The 22814-nt window shown below is 43.7% G+C and overlaps 1 protein-coding gene across 1 annotated transcript in view; it reads left to right on the top strand.

The window, feature by feature from the left end:
• Chchd3 (coiled-coil-helix-coiled-coil-helix domain containing 3) overlaps window positions 1-22814 on the top strand; it is a 261113-nt gene that overhangs the window by 231123 nt on the left and 7176 nt on the right. The window contains exon 7 of the mRNA XM_051151761.1: window positions 20076-20211. Within this exon, the coding sequence (XP_051007718.1) occupies window positions 20076-20211 (136 nt within the window). The remainder of the gene's footprint in view (window positions 1-20075; window positions 20212-22814) is intronic.

Here is a 22814-nt window from a genome sequence, read left to right on the forward strand (position 1 = left end):
ATCCATCACTCCTAAGACCCAGCATGGCCCTGGCCCAGGCAGGTTATCTGGGAGCCTCTCAGGGCCCATACGTGTTCTGGTGCTGGAGTGGCTGGGAATGATCAGACAAGCCCCTGCCATAGACGAAGAAGCATGACAGCAACTGGGAAGAGTCACATTTGGCCATGATGGCAGGAAGATGGTGCCCGGGAAGCCCTACTCCCTGGTTTGGAGAGAGCCAAATGATGAAGGTTGGATGTGAGATGGTGTCATTAGGAGTTTTCTGGAGCAACAGAGCCATTACATCCAAAGCCAAATGAGCTCGAGTGCTTTGCACGGGGAAGATCCTCCCCTGTGCTCACGACAGCAGTCTACTGACTGTCAGGAAACTTTCTCTAGCTCATACTTTACAGGGCAAAAGCTGAATCTCAGCTTCACGGCAGCTTTCAAAACAGGCACAGCAAAGACCCAACGCTTAAACACTAATGGAACCCACTCTTTCCTCCCGGAAGTAGAGCAATCCGCTGCTAAGCCCAGACTTTTCTGTGGCTTTGCTTCCCATTCAGAGAGCTGTGGAGTGAGTCAGAGGGGCCTTTATCTGTTCTCCTTCATACTCTCAGAAACCTTGGGGGTTTTGTATGACACAGTGCTTTCTGGGGGGGAAAAAAAGCCAGCTTTCTGAAGAATTTTGACATTACCAAAGGCTCAGCCTTAACTGTAGGACCAGAGGAAAGTGCAGAGCTAAGAGTGCAGCTCAAGACTGAGCAACAGAACTAAGAGAAATTTTACTTGCAAAGAAAAGCGAGCAAATTGCGTTTCTGGCACTATCTCAGCTTTGCCATGGCTGCTGAGAGCACTGTAGGAGAAAGAGTCTGAGAATCTGAGAGCTGCGCCTGAAAGTGTCAAGGATTGACTAGTGAGGTCTCTTGTTTGCATGAGCATCTAGAGCGCTGGCGTTTTAACTGTGCTTGCTATAGCACAGAGTGCGCTGCATATCTGTTTACCCTGTAGGTAATGGTGCCTAAGCCAGAAATAGGAAGTATCAGGTAGATAAGAAAGCAAGGGGGAAGGCCAAGAGCATTGGTGTTTGCTCCTGGGCTCTTTTCAGCTCTTCTCCCAGGAACAAAGTGAAGAAATGAAAAACCTCAAACAACTCGTTATTTTGTTACTTCTTGTGCTGGTGTAGCCTGTTGTCAGAGAACACACTATTTCACAGTCATTTCCTGTGACCCGAGACCAGTGAAACTGTAGCTAGTATTGAAAGACCTTAAAAGTAATCCAAATAAAACAGCTGTTGATAGACCATCCTCAGTGTGCTGTCATACCTGCCATTTTGTTTGCAGTGTGAGATTATATTAGCATTCTGTGGTGCTCAGCATTTGTAGACCAAGGAAGGATGCCGACCCTCTGTGCGTTCTGCTAGTTTCATGGGCAGAAGCCACTGCTTACAAGTAGGGAATAAGATTGAGTCAAATGACCGGTCTATTCCAAATACTGCAACCAGGATAGGCTCTATTTCTTAAATAATAATTTCTTCAATCAAAGTACTGGTACTTATAGTGATACAAAAAGTGGTGGGGTTTAATGGTGTTTGACAGACATTAGTATTATAATTGATTTACCACCATATTAAAAAGCTTTGATAAGAGCTCTTGTGCTTTATTTCATTATGTATGGTAGTGATGATAATTAACTCAGTAATTATTCAATTTAGACAGCTATACTAGTATTCACACCTTAAACTGGAATTGCAATTGAGAGCAGCACTTGACACGATCCCCTATTTGAGCTTTTCCATCCAAGTTCACCCTGGGGTTACTGGCCACCATTCGCCATATCTGACCATTTGTATTGATTCTTCTAAGCAGATGGTTCTGAAATACCTATATCATGCTCTGAGCCATACCCACAACCACTATACATTTCTTAGCAAAGTGTCCATGTTTTTTACCAGTTAACTTTTGAACAGTCATGAATCCACAAATATCCTGGTTGTATTATGTTGGCTCCAGGTTCTAATTCATCCTTCACGGAAGCCATGCCTGCAGCTTCCAGAACCTTTAACTTTTATCTAGGTTTTCTTAGCAGCCAACCCACAGTACATGGAGACCCCCTCTAGCCCCTCTTTCCTGCATTGTCTGTGAGCAAGCCACAGAGCCGTCAACATCGATCTCGTCATTATCCAGTCATCTAAATCTTAGGTTCTTTCTGCTATGGTAAAATACCCTGACCAAAGCAGCTTATGGGATAAAGTGTTTGATTTAGCTTACAGTTTCAGAGGGAAACAGTTCTTTGTGCTAGGGAGATGTGGCAGCAAGCAGACAAGGCATGGTGTCAAGAGCAGGAAGCAGGTTGCATTGCATCCACAAGCAAGTAAGGGAAGGCTGTAAACCCTCAAAGCCTGTCATCCCTAGTGATCTACTTCTTCTGATGAAAGTCCACCTTCTAAGGATTCCACAATCTTCCAAAACAGACCAGCTGGGGACCAAGTGCTCAAACGCAAGAGCTTATGAGAGACATTTCACATCAAACCAGAACACTGCCTAGAACTATTCCATCAGGAACCCATCATTAGTACTCTTCTCTGTCTCTTGTTTCTCCGTGCCCTTGGTGGTTACAGCTCCTGGGCAGGGCTGGGCAAGAATCAACCTTACCACATAAACACAGAGATGGCAGCCAGCCTTTTTTAATTAAAATTGGCGCTTCTGGGCCTCCTGCTGAAGACTGCCAGCCTGACTTTACAAAATGACATTTATGACCCAGAAGATACAGAAACTCACTAAAAGAGGCTGAAAACCAGTTCTCTAGCATTTTTGAATACTGACTTAATGGCAATAGAACTTTAACTGTGTGGTGTTTATTATTCTGAAAATACCCAACTTATTTTAGACAGGCTTCTGCTAGTATGAAAGCAAATTAAAGCAGTTTACCATCGATTCTGCTGTGTTCCCCCTCACTGCCTAGACACAAGTAACAGGCATGCCACCAGCAGTGGGCAGCTCTGTGCCAAGCGTAATTACTTCAAATACAACTCCATTTATTCATAGGGAGGACTGTTGCTCCCCATGAGAACTTAGTTGAGGTGGAAAAGCATATAGGTTTATGTTAATTATACACCTCATGCTGGAGATGTGATTTTTATAAAAGTACAATCTTTTACTCCCTCTATCCAACACATGTACATCACTCAGACATTGTAGGCACCTTCAGGTTATAGAATGGGTCACCAGCGCTCAGATGGGTTATTATACCCTAATACTTAGTTTGGGGTTAGCTATTTGAAAATAGATGCCTGCTTCTCTTTGGATTTAAGGTGGTAACTAATAGACTCCTAGAATATAGAAATGTATTCATTCAAATAATGAGGTTTATTAGAAACTCACTGTGTGCCCAAGGATTGTGTTGTAGCCTTGCGCCTTAACTGACTATTCTTTGTGGCAATCTTCAATGGTGGGAATGAATAGAGAAGCTCCACTGTAGAGAGATGAAGCTACTGGTCCAAGCCGCTTCAGTAAGGAAGAGGTAGAGCCTGGATTTGGACTTTAGCTTTAGATTTTGGGCTCTGTGTTTTTTGCCATCATAGTAAATGACTAAAGGATGAACAGTAATTATCCTAGAACTTAATCAGATTGGATCCTGCTGCTGTGTGAGAAAACTGTTCTTACTTCCAGTTCAGCTTCTCTTCCTAGTACTCTTTGGCCACTCATCCTTTTAGGCACACCTCCCCACACATACACACTGGCTGCTACAGGATGCTGAGATGCAGAGAGAGTACCCAGTGGCTTTAAAGGGAGATACAACTGAGCAGCCTATGGTATCTCACAGGTGTGCCACATACTGGAGCTTATAGATTGTGGATGATTGTTCACCCATTAACTGGATATTTTGGTGCTTGTAAAATGTGCTATCTGGTGTTACTGAAACCTACACCACAGACACTATCTATAAGAAGTCAAAGACAACTTCTTGTAAAGCTGAGATCTATGGTCTAAATGTTAGCATTTAGAGGACACAGGAAGGAAGGGCTGTTGGACCAATGTTCATTGAGAGGCTGTGGAAAGAGCTTAGCTCCTTTGGGGCTCTGAAGGGAAGCAGAATATGAGAGTGCATAGTGCAAGCGTGATCTCTTCTCAGACCAAGTAGGCAATATTCAGTCATTTGGAGTGAATTCCAAAGCAGGTGGTAAGTCTGAGGGTTAGCGTGATGAGTGGAAGGTGAGGTTGGTCAGTTAGTTTGTTAATCTGATTGTACTTTTGTTCATGAGTTTCAAAGAAGATCAAGGGAAAGGCTGGAGAGTGGAGACTAGGAGACTGGTGAGACTCTTCAGGCCGCTGGGCATGATGCCTCAGATTAGGGAAATGGCTACAGAGATGGGGAAACGTGGGTCCATTCCAGATCCAGTAGAGACTTTAATTTACAATACTCGATGCCAGATTGGATGTTGGTAACATGGGAGGAGGATGTATCAAATAGAACTCTGATTTTGTGGGGCCTAGTAACGAAGTGGGGAAGAAAGAACAAAACGAAACGGGGAAATTGAGAGTTCAGTTGTAAATGTGCAGGGCCTGTAAAACCCTTAGTGTGGATAACAGTAGGAAGTCCCCTGGCTCAGCACTGACTAGAGACACAGACTGATAACAGCCAGCTCACATTTGGCATTCATTCATGCTAGGAGTGGAGCTACCTGTGGGTAGAGCACAAGCACAAAATTTCAGAGACAACCAAACAGCCGTGAGCCTGAGGACTTCAACAGGTAGAGGCAAGCCAGAACTGGGAGGAAGAGCAGGCAAGTGCAGAGCCAGTAAACTCTTTTCAAGAAAGAGAGGTCATCAGTTCTGTAATGTCCAATAAAAACCACTAGATTTTTGGTCTCTGACTTTAACTAGAAACATTCTGTTGAATGGTTATGTGGAAACAAGCCACTATGGTGTGGGCCAAAGAAGGTGAGTGGAGGCAAAAGCATAAAACTGAAATTGCTTTTTTAAATGCATATTTTAGATGCTCACCATCCACATATGACTGTGGGTGTGTGTTAGACAGCATGGATTCAAAACATTCCCATCATTCCAGAAACTTCTCTTTGGTAATTCTGCTCCAGACAATGTCATGTGTGTAAAAATGGCCTAGTACAGGAAGTGGAAACACTAATAAAACAGTCTCGTAGAATCCACTAGGATTGTGAGGGGGTCAGGTGAGCATTGGATCCATGTGTAGGGATGGCCTTTCCTTATGAGAGATTCTCTCAGGAAAGCTGGGCCCAGATGTAGACCTTACGGTGGAAAGGAGAGAGTGTTGTCCTTTGGTTTCTATGAGTTATTTTCTCTATGAAATAAGAGACCCAGGCATTAGCCAGCAGCACAATAGGAAGGCCCGCAGTGAGCTCGAAGAGACAGGCCTGGACAGTTGGGAGAGGAGGAATACAGGCCAGCAATGGAGTAGCATGGTGCGCACCTGTCAGTGCCAGCTCAGGACTGCATGGCCATTCCAGCTCCCCGTTTTGTGGTTTGCTTGGTTTTTTGTTTTGTTTTGTTTTGTTTTTCCTCTAGAAACACTCAACTGGAATGCTGTATAAAGGGACATTCATAGATTAGGGCTGTGTGTGGTGGCATAGATTAATACTGCTGAATTGGAACCCCTGGGGAGATGTAAAACTAATGGAGCTGAGCATGGTGAGTCTAGTGCAGACATGGATTGAGGAATGTGTCACTTGGTCCCGCAGTAATACATCATTACCCACTGAGGAGGGACCACTGAGATTCACCGCTGAGGTAGCCCGGTGCCGGGCTGATCCTAACACTCAGAGAGCCTGTGCGCTGTATGTTGCTCTACACTTCAGAGTTAACCTTGTTTGTTTTGAGATTCAGCGGCAGTATGAAATGTTAAGCCAATTTGCTTAATCTTGCCTGCCCTCTAAAAATGCTTAAATCCATTTATGCAACACAAAGGGATGAGATTATACGATGCACTGGAATGTGATGCCTTCTTATGACATCCTGTGGTTAATCAGAATCAAAACAGGAAGCATATTTGTTTTATTATTGTTATTGTTGTTGTTGTTGTTATCATTATTAAAGGCTTATTGTGTGGCTGCTCATAGAGGCAACATGTGGCTCATTCTGCTTATCCAAGTTTCACTTTAGTTATCCACAAAATGCTCTGAAGGTGTCTTTTCTTCTAATTTTATACTTGATTTATAGAGCAATTTGGGAAACACTAGCAACTACTTGACTTCAGAATGTACTGCCAAAAATTAGTAGTGTTACCATGTGTGATTAGTTGCAATTAATGCTAGAGATGAAATATTTTTAATTGCCATTTTGCATTCTCAATTCCCCTCTGGCTTTCTTAAACATCCATTTTCAAGTACAAAGAGACTGTCTCCTCATTTCCAGGGACTTTGGGAGAGTAGAAGGCTACTATTTCAAATGCTCAGTTTCACAGATGCGAGGCACTCTGTACAGAATTGTTATGTTGCTCAAGCACTTTTTTAACGCCTCGGTGTCCAACCTTTTGCAATGAATTTAGTTCCTATGGAAACTTGTCACTGCTACAGATAATGCCCTCATCCATGAGCAAAAACTAAAGTCAGCTCATAGAATGATTGTGTCGTTGTATAGCGTGGCATGAGAGGCGGACACTAGGAGTATGGGTAGTTGTGCTCCTTGGCTGTTACATGCTTCACACTGGGTTGTATCTGAAAACAACCTCTCAAATACCACCATCTGTGCTTCTACTGTGAGGCCAGAGTAGGTAAATAAGGTTTTAGTGGAAGTGTGGAAGTAGTATTTTCTTTTATTTGTGCACCACGCGTAGTAGCTTATGAGGAGGCAGGGGATGTGAGAGCTACATTGGAAGTAAAAAGCTTCAAGGGCCAGATGGAGGGGAAGAACCCTGGTTGACTCCTAGGCAAGGGCGATATTTGTGGGCCATGCCGCGAGGAGAATTCATGTCAATGAGCATGGAACAGAGGCAGCTAAGGGCAGAGACTGGAGATTACTACAATAATGCAGTACATGATAGCCTAGTAGAAAGATAGGGGGAACTGAGGAAGGGATAGGTGTAAAAAGTATTTCAAAAGAAGAACTAGGTTCTCCTAGGTTCAGTCTGATAAAACGTTTTTTTGTTTTTTTTTTTTTTTTTTTTTGTTTTGCATAAACAAATAGAAGCAGTCACTTAAGCACTAGCTGATGCTTAGTGTAGACTCCTGGCAGTAGAGGGGATCAGCACACAGTGTCAGTGCTAGTCCTGGCTTCAGAAGGATGAGATTGCTGTCTCTCTAACCGGAACCTGAGCTCTGGGAGCTGCTGACCCAGGAAGAGGGTAGAAATTCAACTCTGCACATAGAACAGTGAGTGATGTCCCAAGGAACAAAGACATCACCAGAAACGGTGGACAGGGTGAGTCGAGGATCAGAGCTCTGGAATTACTTAGAATTAAAAAATGGAATGGAGTGATAAAGCAGAAAAGACCAACTAGGAAGAGTTTTACCAGTGGAGGAAGCCTCTGCCCTTTTTTTTTTTTTCCCCCTGACTAGTTTAAAACATGTATTTAAAGTACAATTTATAAAATGCTTAATCTGCTGACTCAGGAGCCCATGGTAGTGGTTAGGGTGGGGAGCTGCCTGCTAGGCCAGCAGAGTGAGACTGCAGGGTGCGGCCCTCCTTCCCAGTCCCTCTGTGCAGATGCCCAAGGGCCCTCCCTGGGGCCATCTGACCTGAAGTATGTGACCCACTGTACTCTGCTCTGCCCTATCTGGGAGAGCTCTGTGCAGGGATGGCTGGCAGGGCTGTATCCAATCTCCCTGGTAAGCAGAGACTCAAGAAAACCTCTAGGCTTTTTTAAGTTAGTTAGTAAACTACAAATGCCTTGACCAGTAACTTGGCTAATTGCATTGTTTCTCTTGTCGTTTCTTATAAAGTTGCTGAGATATTAAATGCAAGGTGTTTTTTACCAAATTTGTGCTGAAGGTTGATGCATATGGAGGCAGTAGGAGCCCCTTGCAAGTTTACAGCTTTGTCTTGGTGCACCATGCACCGTTTACCGGGTACCGTGTGAAGTTTCACACCTGGGGTCTCAGGGTTAACTTCAGTTTTCTCTTCATGGTTAGCAATTGCTGTACCTAGACATCCAGGGCAAGGATTTGCATCTAGGGAAACAAGTTTTCTTATAGCAGCTTCCCACAGCACACAGAATGTCTCTCAGTAATAGATCATTACATTTTAGATTACTGAGTTCCTGATAAGCAATCCATGCTCATGATGGAAATTTTAACTCTCATATGCAAAAGTAAATCTCTTTCCTGACTCTGACCACCTATCCACTTTTTTCCTTGGAAACAGCTGCTATTTCCAATTGCTTTTCTTTCTTCCTTCCTTCCTTTCTTTCTTTCAATGTATTTTTTGCATATATCAGCATATAGATGTGATATGATTTTAAATTCAACTTGTGCACATCATGAGCATATGCAGAATAAGTAATCATGGTTGACCAACATCCATAAACGTCTATCTTTTTTTAAATGTATTTTGTGCCAGGTTTTTTCCATTTGCCATTAGCCATCTTCCAGCTATTCTTACAGCAGCTGACAGTGGGACAGGAACTGGAAACACTGCACTACCCCTACAAGGACAAAGCAACAATTATGAGTCAGTGTTAGATATGTCCCTGTTCAGGGTGTGTTTGCTTTGTATATAAAGGTATCCAATAAGAGACACAAGAGGAAGTCTGGCCTGTCCCTTGCTGGTGTTGAGCATCTGATGGCGTCCTCTATGCCTGCATACCAGGCACGGCCTGGTAGGACAGCTGGGTCCCCTCCAGCTTGTGCTCTGTCTCTGCTGCTTTGCACCCAGCTTCTGTCTTAGAATCATCCTCTTTTGTGTGGGTTTACTCCCAAGGATTCAGGCCACTCTGATGATTCATTCAGCCTTTAAGTTTCCCTCTTGGGAATCTATTGCCTGCCACTTGTCTCCAGTCACATCAGCCACCTGTGGATTCTGTGCTTGCAGCACAAGTCTTGTCGCTCTGCACAGACCATGCCCCCTTCCCCCCACATACCTTCTGGTTGTTTGTTTTACTTTTGTTTGGAGAAAGCTGTCTCAGGTAGCTCAGGCTAGCATCGACTCTGCTGCTCACTCTGTATGGGAGGGCCTTCCTGTGCGTATGGAACAGGCCCTTCTTCAGCGTTTGCCTTCCAATTTCTGTTACTTTTAATGAATTTTTAAGAAAGAAATCCATTAGTTATGTCCAGTTGTTGATGGCCCGTCTTCTTGGACTACTTCCTTGCCGTCATATCTGAGTACAGTGCCCTCTACCTTGCCTCTGGCCCCACAAGGCCGCCTTGTCTTTTCAAACCCTGCTGGATGCAGGCCGTCTTATCTGAGACTCTGCAGTCATCTCGATTCAGGCTTAATCCCTTCCTTTCAGATGTCCTTCTTGTGAGATGGACCACGTGACAGCTGCCCTACTTGGGGGAGGGGTCGGTGGCCTGCAGTCTTCTCCCTTGTGAAGACTCTGAGCCAGCCTAAGCCACAGCCTTCAGCGTCTGCTTTCTTCCTTACCAGTTCCCTTTCATCTGACCCCTGTCACGTGTATGCCCTGCAGTTCTCTCTGCACATTGTGGGGACCACATTTCATAGCCCTTTATCACTTTCATTCTTTTCATCTGTCTTTTCCATCATGGAGTTCCATCCCAAACTTAAGATGCTGCACTGTGCTGTTGCCTCTCCATGCTCAGTCCTCCAACTGTTGCATCTTCCTTCCCTGACCCTTTCCATACACCTGTTGCCCAAGGCCCAGCAGTCCTTTGTGTCTTCTGTCTCCTCACTCCCCTCCTTTTAATGGGAATTTCTAATATGTGATTGGAGCACTGCCCTCTAGCTGAGCTCTGGCTCCACACTTAGATCATGAAGGTTGGAAGTCACTTCCACGTAGGCTCCCTGGCAGTGTGTAAGCACCCTCATTCTCTAGCTCCCCAAGTCCTTAGCCACATGTGAATCTCCCAGTCTGTCCTCCACTCTGCCTCCACATCCTGTCCAGTTATCATGCCCTTATTTACCAATTCCTGTATGTTTGCCCAGCCAATCCTCTTAGTGCCCTGTCTCATCTTTACATCTATGTACTACTCCGTGGGCCAGCTGGTAGACCTCATGAGCAGCCACATCTGCCCCAGTCACTCATGTTGAAACAAGTTTTTTATTGTTTAGAAAAGCCAGAAACTTCCTTCCTCCTGTGGAGTAAAGCCCGAGCTGTGTTATCATAAGACACTCCTTTATCTAGCCCCTTCCTGCACAGTACTACCTCCTTCATCCCTACCCCATGACACCCTGAAAGCTCAGAACATTCTAGACTCCTCTGAACCTAGACCCTGGCTCACACAGGCCCTAGTAAGTGGCCTCTGCCTCTTACAGTCCACCCTTCAGTTAGGGGCATTCCAAACTCCTATCTCTTCTCTTCCAAGAGGCTAGAGGTGAGTACTCCCTCTCCCAGACAGTTATGGCACTTAGCACTTGCAGTGTTTCCTTAACACTTAGGTTACCCTGTGTTATGTGTGACCTTAACACTGTATAAGCTGAGAGGAGCGAACTTAAAACCCTCCCTGCCCACTACATGGTGTCCACAACTGTCAAGCCCATGTGACACTCTCTGCCTGACAGCCCTGTATCCATGGGCGGTCTCCCTGCTCTAGTGACAGTACCTAAGCATCCTCTTTTGAATAGTCCAAACAGACGGGAAGCAGACAGAAGGCTCGACTCTGCCCTCTTCCCAACTACTGCTTCCTCTGCTCTACATTGTCAACACTCTGGCACTTAAAGGGCAAATCAGTCTGGATAATTTTTTTATACTTCATTTGTCACTAAAATAAGTACATTTGCAATTCTTTCAGCTAAGGGAGTCCCACACATCCCTTTCAGTGTGTATCTGGTATTTGGATCTTGTTTCTAAACTGTAGGGAAAGAAAATATGATCTAAGTGATGTAACGCTCTCAGCCAAGACTTAAATGTTAGTCTTATCCTAACTTTTAGGATGTGCCATAGTCCTCATTGAGATATGTGGCAGTTTTACATTTTTTAACTTAAGCTGTTCTTGTCTTGATATTATAAGTACTCTCTTAAATTTGATTATAGCAGAGAAAAGGTAGGGACACCGGGACCTATTTTTATGCACAGATAACTGAAATTTCACCACAGTTATCCCCCATCTCATCTTCTTTCAGCAGAGGAGTATAAAATATTCATCCAAAGGGCTTTTTTTTTTTTTTTAATTAGAAGTTTATGATAGAGGCATGTGTTTAACTACATAATCCCATGGTGTTGATTCCATACTGCCCAACAAAGAGACTCGTGACTCTGCGGTGTTGCATTAGGGAGAGTCCATTGGTTAGAAGGGTTTAGTAAGACATGTGAGGTGAGTGTGCAAAGATTACCTCAGGGAGTTGTGTTTGGAGATTTCTCAGAAGGTCCATTGCATGCATCCTGTGTTAGAAAAACTCAGAAGTAGTCTGGGGAAGATGGCTCAGTTGGTAAACTGTCACTCAAGCAGGAGGACCTGAGCTCAGTTCGCCAGCCCCCACTTGACAAAAACCTGGGTGCCACTGGCACCCGGAACAGGCAACCCTAGTGCTGAGGAGAGAGAGACAAAAGAGTTCCTGGAGCTCTCTGGCCAGCTAGTCTAGCCAAAATGGCAAGTTTAAAATGCAGTGAGAGATCATGTCTCAAAAAATAAGAGTGGAAAACAATTGAAGAAAACACCCAACATTGGCTGCTGGCCTCTACAGACTCTCTCCTCTCTCTCTCTTTCTCTCCCTCTCTGACTTATGCACACATGCGCGCACACACTATACAAACGCGCGTGCATGCATGTGCATGCGCGCGCGCGCGCGCACACACACACACACTACAAACACATAGCCAACGAAAGAAAAAAACCTATTAGATCACCAGGACTACAACCTTTTGACACCTATTGTTATGTTTTCCAGTTCTCCCTTTTCTGAACTAGAGGGCTGTCTTCAGAAAGAGTGGAGGGAGGAAGGGAGGGATGTCCCTGGAAGACCTGGGGATCAGAAACATGCCCAGTGTGCACTTGTGCCCTGATCTGTAACTTGTGCTCTTCTCCGCCTTTCCTGGTGGGTTGAGTGGTGTGCTCAGGCTGTCCTGCTGTGTTTTCCTCTAGATGGCCAGTGTGGTAGGCAACTTATCTTTCTTCTTCCGGATTCTCTTCTAACTTTAGGAGATTGTTCTGTGCCCCAATATCCTTCTACCATTCCCAACTTACCTAAGTTCCTCCTGCGTCTATTCTGTCTCCAAATCTGGGCATTGGTCAAAGATTGCGTTGTCTGGTTTTCTCATTCATGGTACCATCAGTGCAGCTCAGTGGGAAGGTTCTAAAAGGCGCTTCTGCTAGGGGAAATGATGAGTGCTGACGGTCTCTACCAACTGAAAATTACTACCATTCTTCCCAACACTCAGCCCTGCAGTGCCTTGACATCATTCTTGGTAGGCATGACGCTTGGCCTCTGCTTAGTTCTGTGTGAAGACTCTGGTTGACTCAGAACCTCTAAGTCCTTACTGCACACAGCTGCTCCCATCTCTGCATACTAAGCCTGTGTTAGCACATTACCACACTCAGAACTTTTTCTGAGGGAAATCAGAAGAGTTTAGAAGACTTACTACCATAAGGTTATGAATGTATTTACAACCCAACTTCAAAATCTCTATGGTCTAGGTATACTGGACAGATTCCCTGTGGCCTTAAAAGGAAGCCTAAGGGATTTTCAACACCAGTACTTATTTCCTCTTTGCCAGGGATGGATTTCTCCTCTGCAGTTCTGTGTGGCTAGATTCCAAACCAGGCCTCTGTCAGTGCCTGGCAGTGTGTTTATAACCGGATTGTTGGTCACATCTTAAAGCCTCATGTGTGCCTCCACTTCAACCTTTTAGGCTGTGGGCAAGCTCACATCTTATGTAGCAACCATTACCATGCATGGCATATAATGAATTCTTAATAATCATTGCTAGATTAATCATATTTGTTGGATTGACTGAGTGGATGAAAGAACTCAGGAACTAACCAAATCCTCAGGTTTTCCATCCTTGGACCAATATTGTGAGCATTCCAAAGCAGCAGCATGGGGAAATGGGAGTAAGTCAAAGCCATGGGCTAAGGTGACTTTGAACTTGTGCCAGCTTCCGTTCTGTATATTATACACACACACACACACATATTTAAGAAAAAGCTGGGGCTGATGCTTTGTGTATGCTTAGGGAATCATGTTTCCAGTTGTCGAATTACAGAGTTGCTTTACATACTGTCAGGTAAGAGGCAATGCTGTACTTGTCTTTGATGTAGTAGTGCAGTAGACTGGGCTGCCCTCTTACTGAGCTATTCAGATGGGAACACTTGGGTGTGTAAAGTTACTTGCTTCCTTCAGTATCCTCTGGAGATCCAGGAAAATCTCTTCATTGCAGATATCTAAAAAAACTAAAGGACCATGTCCCCAGATACTACAGCTCTTAGAACCAAGGGTCACTCCTGTGAACTACAGCTGTGTTCTCCCATGTGCAAGGCAAGAGGCCCGTTTCCCCCTACAGTGCTCAGCATGAACTGATAAACTGCCACTGTGACTCAGGCACTGGCAAGTCGTTCACAGCTTTGTGTTGGTGCACTATGGCCTGATGTTTATTAAACATAGTAGCTTTCCATCATTGTTACGGGAAAAAAGACAGAGATGGCTCTGAGTGAAGTTTCCCTTCCTAGATAGTGCTAGTCTGTAGCTGTAAACTGATGAGAAGTTAAGAAACCATTGCGTCCCGAACAAGGTGTGGCCTGGAAGTTGGTTTCCAGTTCTTTCGGGTTGAGTTAAAACGTTGACATCAATTATGCTCTTTGTCCCTCAACTCTACCTAATACCACTTTTACTCCAGATATCTTAAGGAATTTATTTCTCTCCCACTTAGAGATGAGCTTTGTATGTAGCCCAGATATGGGTCAAGAAGACTATGATATGGAAAGTCAGAATTAACCCAGCTGTTTCTTTGCCTCACGCCAGAAGCCTGACTTCATAAATTTTTTCATCCTTATGAGTAACGTTTTATGTTCAAAGAATTATTTGCCAAACCAAACACTTAGAGTCCTCATTCTCCAAAGGTGCATATGGCCCCACTTTCCTAAGTCCAGATGTCAGGGGAGGTGGTGGCTTCACTGGTGCTCAATGAACCCAGGCCATGGGATCCATGTAGCTTCAGTGATGCTGGCAGATGCTAAGAGTGGTGACTGACGTTGACTCTCCTCCAAAAAATAAAAAAATAAAAAATAAAAAATAAGCTGGGCTGCAAAGTCCCACAGTGTCAGAGAGCAGGGTCCTCCACCAGCTGCCAGCCCCACAGCTGGTATATGGGCATGTGCTGTTGAACTTGATTCATCCTTTGTCCTTCCCGGCCCTGTCAACTCCATGTAACCCCAATATAATTGAGTAAGAGAAATACACTGCAGAATTGGACAGGTTTTCATTCATCCAGCAGTCTCATTATTTAGTACTTAGACACATCGGGGATACCAGGCCATCTGAATCTTTGTGGCGTTGGACCGAATCTCCTGACAGCATCTTTGGGGCTTTTATTCTAGACTATAAATATAGAAAGATTAGCATTGCTCTCTTTTCCCTCCTTACTGTCACCTTTCTTTTGGGGATCCAGATTACTAAGTTTGGTTCTCACAACTCTTTTCAAAGTCTGCAGATTAAAATTAAAATATTAAATATTAAAGTACTTTGAACTATATACTGCATGTTCGAGCCTTAGATTTACATAGGATTCTACATAAGTCAGGATTCATCCCCTTAGGCTCCTAGGGGACCATTCCAGACCCCAACACATACCACTATCCTCAGCTATCCAGATGTCTTGTGTCAAATGACTTAGTATTTGCATGTAGCATGCACATCCTTCCTGAAACTCAGTCCCCTTGGGTTGGTTATAATATCCAATGCAGTGTCGTGATACTGTGTGAGTACTTGTTAGCCAGAAAAACTCCTCAGTTGCAAGTATTTTGTTTGTTTGTAAGGCAATCTCCATAACCCTTGCTGACCTAACTCATGGCAGTTCCCCCACCTCAGCCTCTCAAATGCTGCCAGCACTTTGCTTAGCTAGATGCATATATATATATATATATTTTTTTTTTTTTTTTTTCATTCTCCCTGGTATTAAGTCCCCAGATGTAGAAGGGTGACTCTCTTCTGTGTACATCTAGTCTCAGTTGTTTCTCTCATGACAGCCAGGCTGTCATGTGTATTGAGTGTGCACTCATTAAGAGTAGTGGTCTGCTTGTCAGCTTGGATGCTCTGTTGTAGTAAGTCAGTGGTTCTCAACCTGTGGGTCATGACTCCCTTGGCAAACCGCTGCTTCCAAAAATATTTACATTATGATTCATAGCAGTAGAAAAATTACAGTGATGAAGTAACAATGAAGATAAATGGTTGGGGGTCAGCACAACATGAGGAATGAAAGGGCCTCAGCATCAGGAAGGTTGAGAACCAGGAAGTTCAGTGTAGTTGAGACCCGTGCTCCCCATCTTACGCTGGCGGAGGCTCTTGGCTATTTTTGTGCTGTGCTGATAGCAGCATACTTAGTTATGCTTGCGTTAGTAATAGTTGTAGGGGAGAGCATCTTGCATTGTTAGTTTTCAAGACATTACATCACAAGATTATGTGAAAACAAACGTAAAACAAAGAACACAGGCACCTGTTAGCAGTATTTAGCCTCTAATATGTAATTATGAAATTTGATTAAAGCTCAAATAGAGACATCACTAATGAAATGGTTAGCAGTTATTAAGAATGCCAGAAATGCTGGAAATTATGTTTGTTTTTCAGATCTTAGACTATTGGAAAGAGGCTATTTACATTTTATTGTGAAAATTAATATTAAGATACTAAATGTAAGCTAAAATACAATGAATTTAAATCCTTTGTGATGCATTTTATGGTCATGCTATTATGAATAGTAAAGGGTAGTAATCCATTGTGTTATTTAAGTATTGGCAGTGCGCATAGATTTAGGGTTGTATTTAAAAAAAAAAAAAAAAAAGCAACACTGCTGGCCACTGGGCTGACATCTAAAGAACAGTTTGCTATAATTTAATGACAGCTTTTGGGCTGTGCCGTAAGAATGAGAGGTGAAGCTCCACAGCCGTGTTACAGGAAACGTCTGACCTCCTGAAAGATGCGTTGTTGGGTCCTATTAAGAAAACCGTTTTCTCTTTAGCATTAGATATCTCATTAATTCATATTTTCTCCCCTGTCCCCTACATAACCCCAGTAGTATTTCATCGTAGTGTTTGTGGACCTCTCGCAGGGTACTTCCTCTTTGTGTCTGCACTCACAATGAATGACTTTTGTGTCCCCAGAGCTTTGAGAATTCTGACTGCTGATTGTCACCACATGACTTCTTCTGAACTATCTCCATCTATTTCTTTCTCTGAAGTTACCATATTATATGCACCACTTATATTAGCAGAACTAAGAAGATGGATAAGTAGTTTCCTGGAAATTTAAAGCTCTGACTCACATCAAAGAAGATTGTAAACCATGAAAGCGCGGGAGGCGTCAGGGAGGCCGCAGCCAGCCAGAGAACTGAGAACCAAGTGCCACTGCGCTCAGGTCTGAGGGGGCTTCTGGGTAGTGCTTTCAGTAGGCCTCAGTTCACCCTGCGTGTTCCCCTCCCTCTGACCAATTAATTCATCTTCCACGAAAGTCTCCTAAGGAAATAATCTGACGTGGTAGTGATAATTTTATGTCCACCACCAGCTGGTTAGAAACAGCCCAAATCTCTTTGTGGTCTTCTTTCAAAGGGGTCGGCTATGGGCTTATTGTGAGTACCGGAGAGGAACCTGTGAGCATGTTGTCCCAGCTACTGTTAATGCTGCTATTGCGCATCAGCTAAAATGGGGAAGTCGTGCTGGGTCCTGAGTGCTGCAGAAGGTGCATTGCTCCCTTGTGCCTTTGTTCTTGCTCTCATATTTGGGACTTCCGTCCTGCCCTTGTGCCCAGCCTCCAGGCCCTCCGTCATGCACTGAGGATATGGTGCGGTCACTTCAAGAACAGCTTGCTTGTTCTTGGGAAAGGACTGACTTAAGAGTAAAGAAAATGACCAGGTGTGGGGACTCAGGTCTTTAATCCAGCACTCGAGAACAGAGGCAGGTGGATCTCTGTGAGTTCCAGAACAGCTAGGACTAATTATATAGAAAGACCCTAGCTCAAAAAATAAAAGAAAGAAAATGAGAAAAAAAAGGGTGAAAGGATGAATTCAAGTTTTGTTATTTTTTTATAAATGTCTCTTTTCAGAGGTTGGCTTCCTTGTTCAAACAGTTGCTTTTGGCTCACCTTTTTGGGGTACCTGTCTTCATTATCACTGTCCTGTGTTCTCCAGCTTCGTGCTCATCTTGTCTTTATCTTGTCTTTCACTCAGCCTTTCTTAAACCCAATGAAATTAAATTGTTTAAATGTCGTTTTCAACTAAGATTTAATTTTCTGACCTAAATATCTTGGAATTCTGCCTTTTCTTATTTTTGCCGAATAGTAGCTTTTTCCTTCAGCAGGCATGAAAGCAGTCAATAAGAGTCAATTTCTGACTCTATGATTATATGAGGGGCTTTTCATAATGCATATTGGAAATGTCTTCGAAACGCTTTTCCTGAATGGAAGGTGCCGTGGCTTGTGCTTTATGGCCTTCTAATGTTGGATGGTAATCTCATTTAGCATCTTCCAGAGTGAAAACAGTGCATTAGAACAGCATAACGTGGCCTGCAGATCAATACAGAGGCAGATCTGCACCCTTCAGATGAATCCAAGAGAAATGGACCCGAGTCTGCGGAGGAACTGAGGGCCAATTATGCTGATTTCCACTGTTGTTTCCCCTCTCTGCATCTAGTCATCAATACAGACTAAAATGCATACAAAAAGGATCTCAGATGATGGCCACACAGAACAGACTACTAGACAGGAAATCAAGGACTTGGAAGCAAGTACTAGTATTGATTTGTGGTGATAAAAGTATATTTTGATACACTTCAAACCATAAATAACTCCTGGGCTTGAACCTGCATGGCCAAGGGCTCAACTCAGGGTCAGTGCTTGTGTGTGACTCACACTGCTGCTTTCTAAAGAGGGAGTGGTATTCATATATGTGTGTATACATACACATTTTGTGTGTGTGTGTGTGTGTGTGTGTGTGTGTGTGTGTGTGTGTGTGTTTTACTAATGCGGGGCCATAGGTCTGCTTAGGGACCTTTCTCTCACCTTTCCTCTGCCTCTAGACCTAGATGTGTGGTGGACATGGTCAGCTGTCAGCACTGGGACAGCAGCTCAATAGCTCAGCTCTCCTGTGTGAATCGGTAGCACTGTCAGCCGAACTGATGCTTAACCATACTTTAGTCAGCATTCATCCAGACGCAAGCCTTGCTGTAGTCAGTTGGACAGTGGTTTTCTGGGGCTGTGCTTCTGGAAGTATAGCTGACTCCTTTTTGATGCTGCTGTTCATTTGTTGGGGATTAGGGGAGCTCAGGTCCAGAAAACTCCACAGACATCCGGAGCATCGAAGGCTTAAAAAGAATTGAAACCCCTGGAGTTGGATTTAAATTCTGTTCTCAGGTATTAGACAAAGTAGTAAAGCAACGAATGAAAAATAAAAACTGTGTTACGTAAAATCTTTTTCCCTGTATATCTACTTTCTTTCTGGGATAGTGGGAAGAAGATGCCCTCAGGGACAGTCATGTGGCTTGCATTTCCACTCCAGCAAAATATATATTAGCTTATCATGTTGTGTAAAAGTAATGAGGAGACAAACTGTCACCCACGGGCTTACTTACTGATGGGAAATATTCCCCTTATGTTCTCTGGGGCTTTTGTTTTTAGAACCCATTAAACTTAAAATAATGCTACTTGAGGATTATATAGAAAAAACAAATTTAAATTTAAGAGACAGAGCTGATAAGACTGGAAGCATTTTTATTAAACTAATTTTTTAAAGAACACAAATTCCTAAATTAATGATTGCTGTGCGTATTTTTCTCTGTGTGTAGTTAATCTGTGTAACTTGAGTTCTCCTGCCATACAAATAAGAATATTTTCTGTTTGAAATTCATTTTGCTTATTATTTTCAAGTGTGTATTATAAGCTTTGTGGAAACATTTATGTTTGGCATGACATACTCACTGAGAGCAATCCAGCTAAAATCTGAGGCTTGCAAATATAATTGCAAAAGTTTAACCTGCAGGATTTTTAGATGTTTACCTTCCCTTTTTTCTCTATTCAACAAGCTTATTGTATGACATCTATAAAAATTATCCACATTGAATAGTGAGTGGCACAAAGAAAACAAGATATAGTTCTGGTAAATGTTGCTGGTGGATTGCACTAGATTATTATATGGTCCATGACATGGGTGACACGTTAGCACAGGGAGGCAGGTCATAGGAAGGGGAGGAGACAACTAGTGAGAGTTATTCAAAGAAGGTTGCCATAAAAGATGAGTAGATAGCTTTCAGTTCCATAGGTGAGGATGGAATTTGGGTGTTGAGTATATCCCAGCCCATGTCCACAGACGTTAAACCTATAACTGGCCCCTGAATGTGATTTACCCATGCTGGAGCAGTGTATAGGTCCAGCAAGGACTAAAGGCAGGCAGGAGCCTGATCAGTGTGTCTGCAGGTGTGGTACTTCATTTAAGAAGCAATAGAGAGAGACTGACTTGTACTGATGGATTACAAAGAACCCTCTAGATGACCTCTGGAGGCAGGGAGAGAGCTGGTACTCTGGACACAAAGACTAGAGGTCATTGCTTGGATCCAGGAAGGACTTTGAATTTCTGTAATGCTGAGTGTGGAAGGTCAGGCTGCAGGGACTAGATCTTCATGGCCTACTGGCTGTGGGTATGACAGAGAGAAGTTGGGGCTGGCAGAGTGCTGACTTGCCAGACCAGGCTGTAGAGCAAAGCACTGGTGTCTTTTGTAGAACATGGGCTTGTGTGTTTTATATAACCTGTAACTGTGATCCTTATAATGTATGGGGGTGCCCTGTCTGAGTTGTCCTTGCTTTTTTCAGGCGGTATGAATACCATCCTGTCTGTGCAGATCTGCAGACCAAAATCCTCCAGTGTTACCGCCAGAACACCCAGCAGACACTCAGCTGCTCCGCTCTGGCCAGCCAGTACATGCACTGTGTCAACCATGCCAAACAGGTGAGTGTGCAAGCTGACTGGGGCACCAGAACAGTAGACTGCCCACTCGTCCCTGGGCAGTGGTAAGGGCCTAATGTGTGGGAAGGCTTTCTAACTCAGCTAGTGCTCCTCATCAAGAGCTGAAATCAGTTGGTTAAGCCTTAAGCTCTATCCAGAGAGTCTGGATTCTACCTAGGCCTAGGGATCCCAACTACTGGAGAGGCTGGAGCAGGGCAGCATCAAGTTCAGGGACAACTACAGAGTTCAGGGACAGCCTGGACAACTTCATGAGATGCTGTCTCAAAGTAAAAAGTAAAAGGTGGAACTCAGTGGTCGAGCACTTGTCTAACAGGCTCAAGACCCTCTATGAGAAGAAAGGGAGGTCAAGCGCTCCTTGTATTTATGTGCAGGAGGAAAAGTATATTTAAAATATACTTAATTACAAGTCCAGTGTTTACATCCTCACGGTCATTGACTCACAGTCCTAAGCCAGTATTCAAAGCCAGCATGGAAGAGGGCTGGCAGAAGTCCAGAAGTCACAGGAGGTCTCTTGTCAAAATCACTCCTCTACCAGTTGGTAGAGCCCATTAGTTGAGCAGGAAAAGGAGGCTGAGGCATACTTAGGAAAGGGTTTCCCTCGTTTTATATGCTTCTCTTGACCTTTCATAACTGCATAATCTGACACTCATAGGATGCATATTTTCTCTAATTTATGTGCTTTAGAAAGCTAATGATCAGCGTTGGGGATTTAGCTCAGTGGTAGAGCACTTGCCTAGCAAGCGCAAGGCCCTGGGTTTGGTCCTCAGCTCTGGAAAAAAAAAAAAAAGAAAGCTAATGATATCCCTACAGCAAATTAACAATCTCAGCAGATCTCATAATTGCTTTACAGTTCAGTACGATGGTTGAGAGAGACATAAATTGTTGGAAACCTTGGTTCTACCTCCCTACAGTTGACCTTCTCACCCACCTAAATCTAGTGTTTGAGTTACACAGCGTCTCTACAGCCCGATTTGCTCCAGTTATAGTAATACCACTTAGTGTAAATTTCCAACACTCCGTAAGTATCTGAAGGGAGGGCTACTATTGTTTGGGTAGCTGGGAAATAACGGTAACATTAAGTAGGGAAAATGTAATCAGGACTGAAAGCCCGTGTTTTCTTGAAAAGGCTCATGGCTTGCTTCTGTCTGTTACTTGCATGACTGAGTATATGCCAGGGTTTGTTTCTTTAAAGGTCTTGATGGAGGTAATGCTGCTGATGTATTTAGTGCATGTTGTTTGTCGTAAACAGCCTCTGATGAGCTCCTGTCAAGCCTCACCCTTGAGTAGCTGTACCACCTGAGCATGTGGACTTGTAGATTGACTTGTGGATTTTCCTAACATGATAATAAAGCCTTGTGGAGAAGGGACTGAGTCGTTGATAGAAAATGTAGTTGTGCCACGGGTACTTATTTCCAGTATGCTTTCTGGTAGTGCAGAAGTGACAACACTGAAGCCTTGGGGCACTGGCTCCACCCTCCTAGTAAGGTCGTGTTTAATCGCATCACATTTGCTGCATAGTGCAGTTGAGGGGAGAATCTGCCAGGTCTGCACTTGTAACTAAGCCCTGTCTCTTGGTAGGTCTCTGACCTTGAGCCTTGATTTCTCTCATCAGTGAATTGGGTGATTTTGTGATGTTTCATTTATGCAGAGTATTAAGCACACCTTTGTTTTTCCCAAATTCAGGATCATCATTTAGGAAAACTATGAAATTATACTAGTGATACAAAAAGAGACCAACCTCCTTTCCCACTCTCTTCCCAGCCTGCCACATGGTTTATTGCTTGCAGCTAGTCTGTTTAGAGTGCCTGACATTTCACAGCTCTATGTCCAGTTATTTGGAAGTGAATAGTAACCAAGTAAGACGAAAAAGATGAAAGTCTTGCCATAGGTTGGACAGCACTGAAATAGCTGAGAACCAGGAAGCAAGGACCCTTTCATCTCTTTAAATCTCAGCATTTCAAGGTCACTTCACATCTACTCTCTTATTTGTTTTTATGACAACCTGAGATGCATGTAGAAATGGTTTCTTTCACCATTTTGCCATCGAGAGCATTGAAACCCAGGGAGGTTATGATGGCAAATTTAACAAATAGTTCAAGGTGCACCTTGCCATGAACACAAGGAAAACAAAAAATGCTTAAGATGAATTAAGTGATGTTTGTTTTTTGAGCATTCACCATCCACAGCTACAGAGTGATATGGTGAGGGGGCATGAGACCAGATGATGAGAGAAGGACCATGGATAGGCTACTGAGCTGGTACTAGAGTCTACAGGTCACATTAGGGCGTGAGATGATAGTGCCTATGATGAAAGAGGCCGCTTAGCCTGCGCCCTGAAAGGTACGGCACGTTGGCTGCATCACTAGCGGCCACCCTGCTCTGATGCAGGCTGTCCTTTCACTCCCTGTGAAGACCGTCTCACCTCATGGTCTCAGTTCTGCCCCTTGTTAGAAGAAAGCTTTTTAGTATACAGCAACCTAACTGCCCAGTGTAACAGCTCCAAGTGGGCCAGTTCCCTTGTCTTAGCCTTCTCGTTAGGTCCAGAGAATGGAGTGGACATATACCAGGACAGCAACCCATTAGGT

Source organism: Acomys russatus, chromosome 10 (assembly GCF_903995435.1).
Source record: "Acomys russatus chromosome 10, mAcoRus1.1, whole genome shotgun sequence".
In the NCBI taxonomy this organism is placed as follows: Eukaryota; Metazoa; Chordata; class Mammalia; order Rodentia; family Muridae; genus Acomys; species Acomys russatus.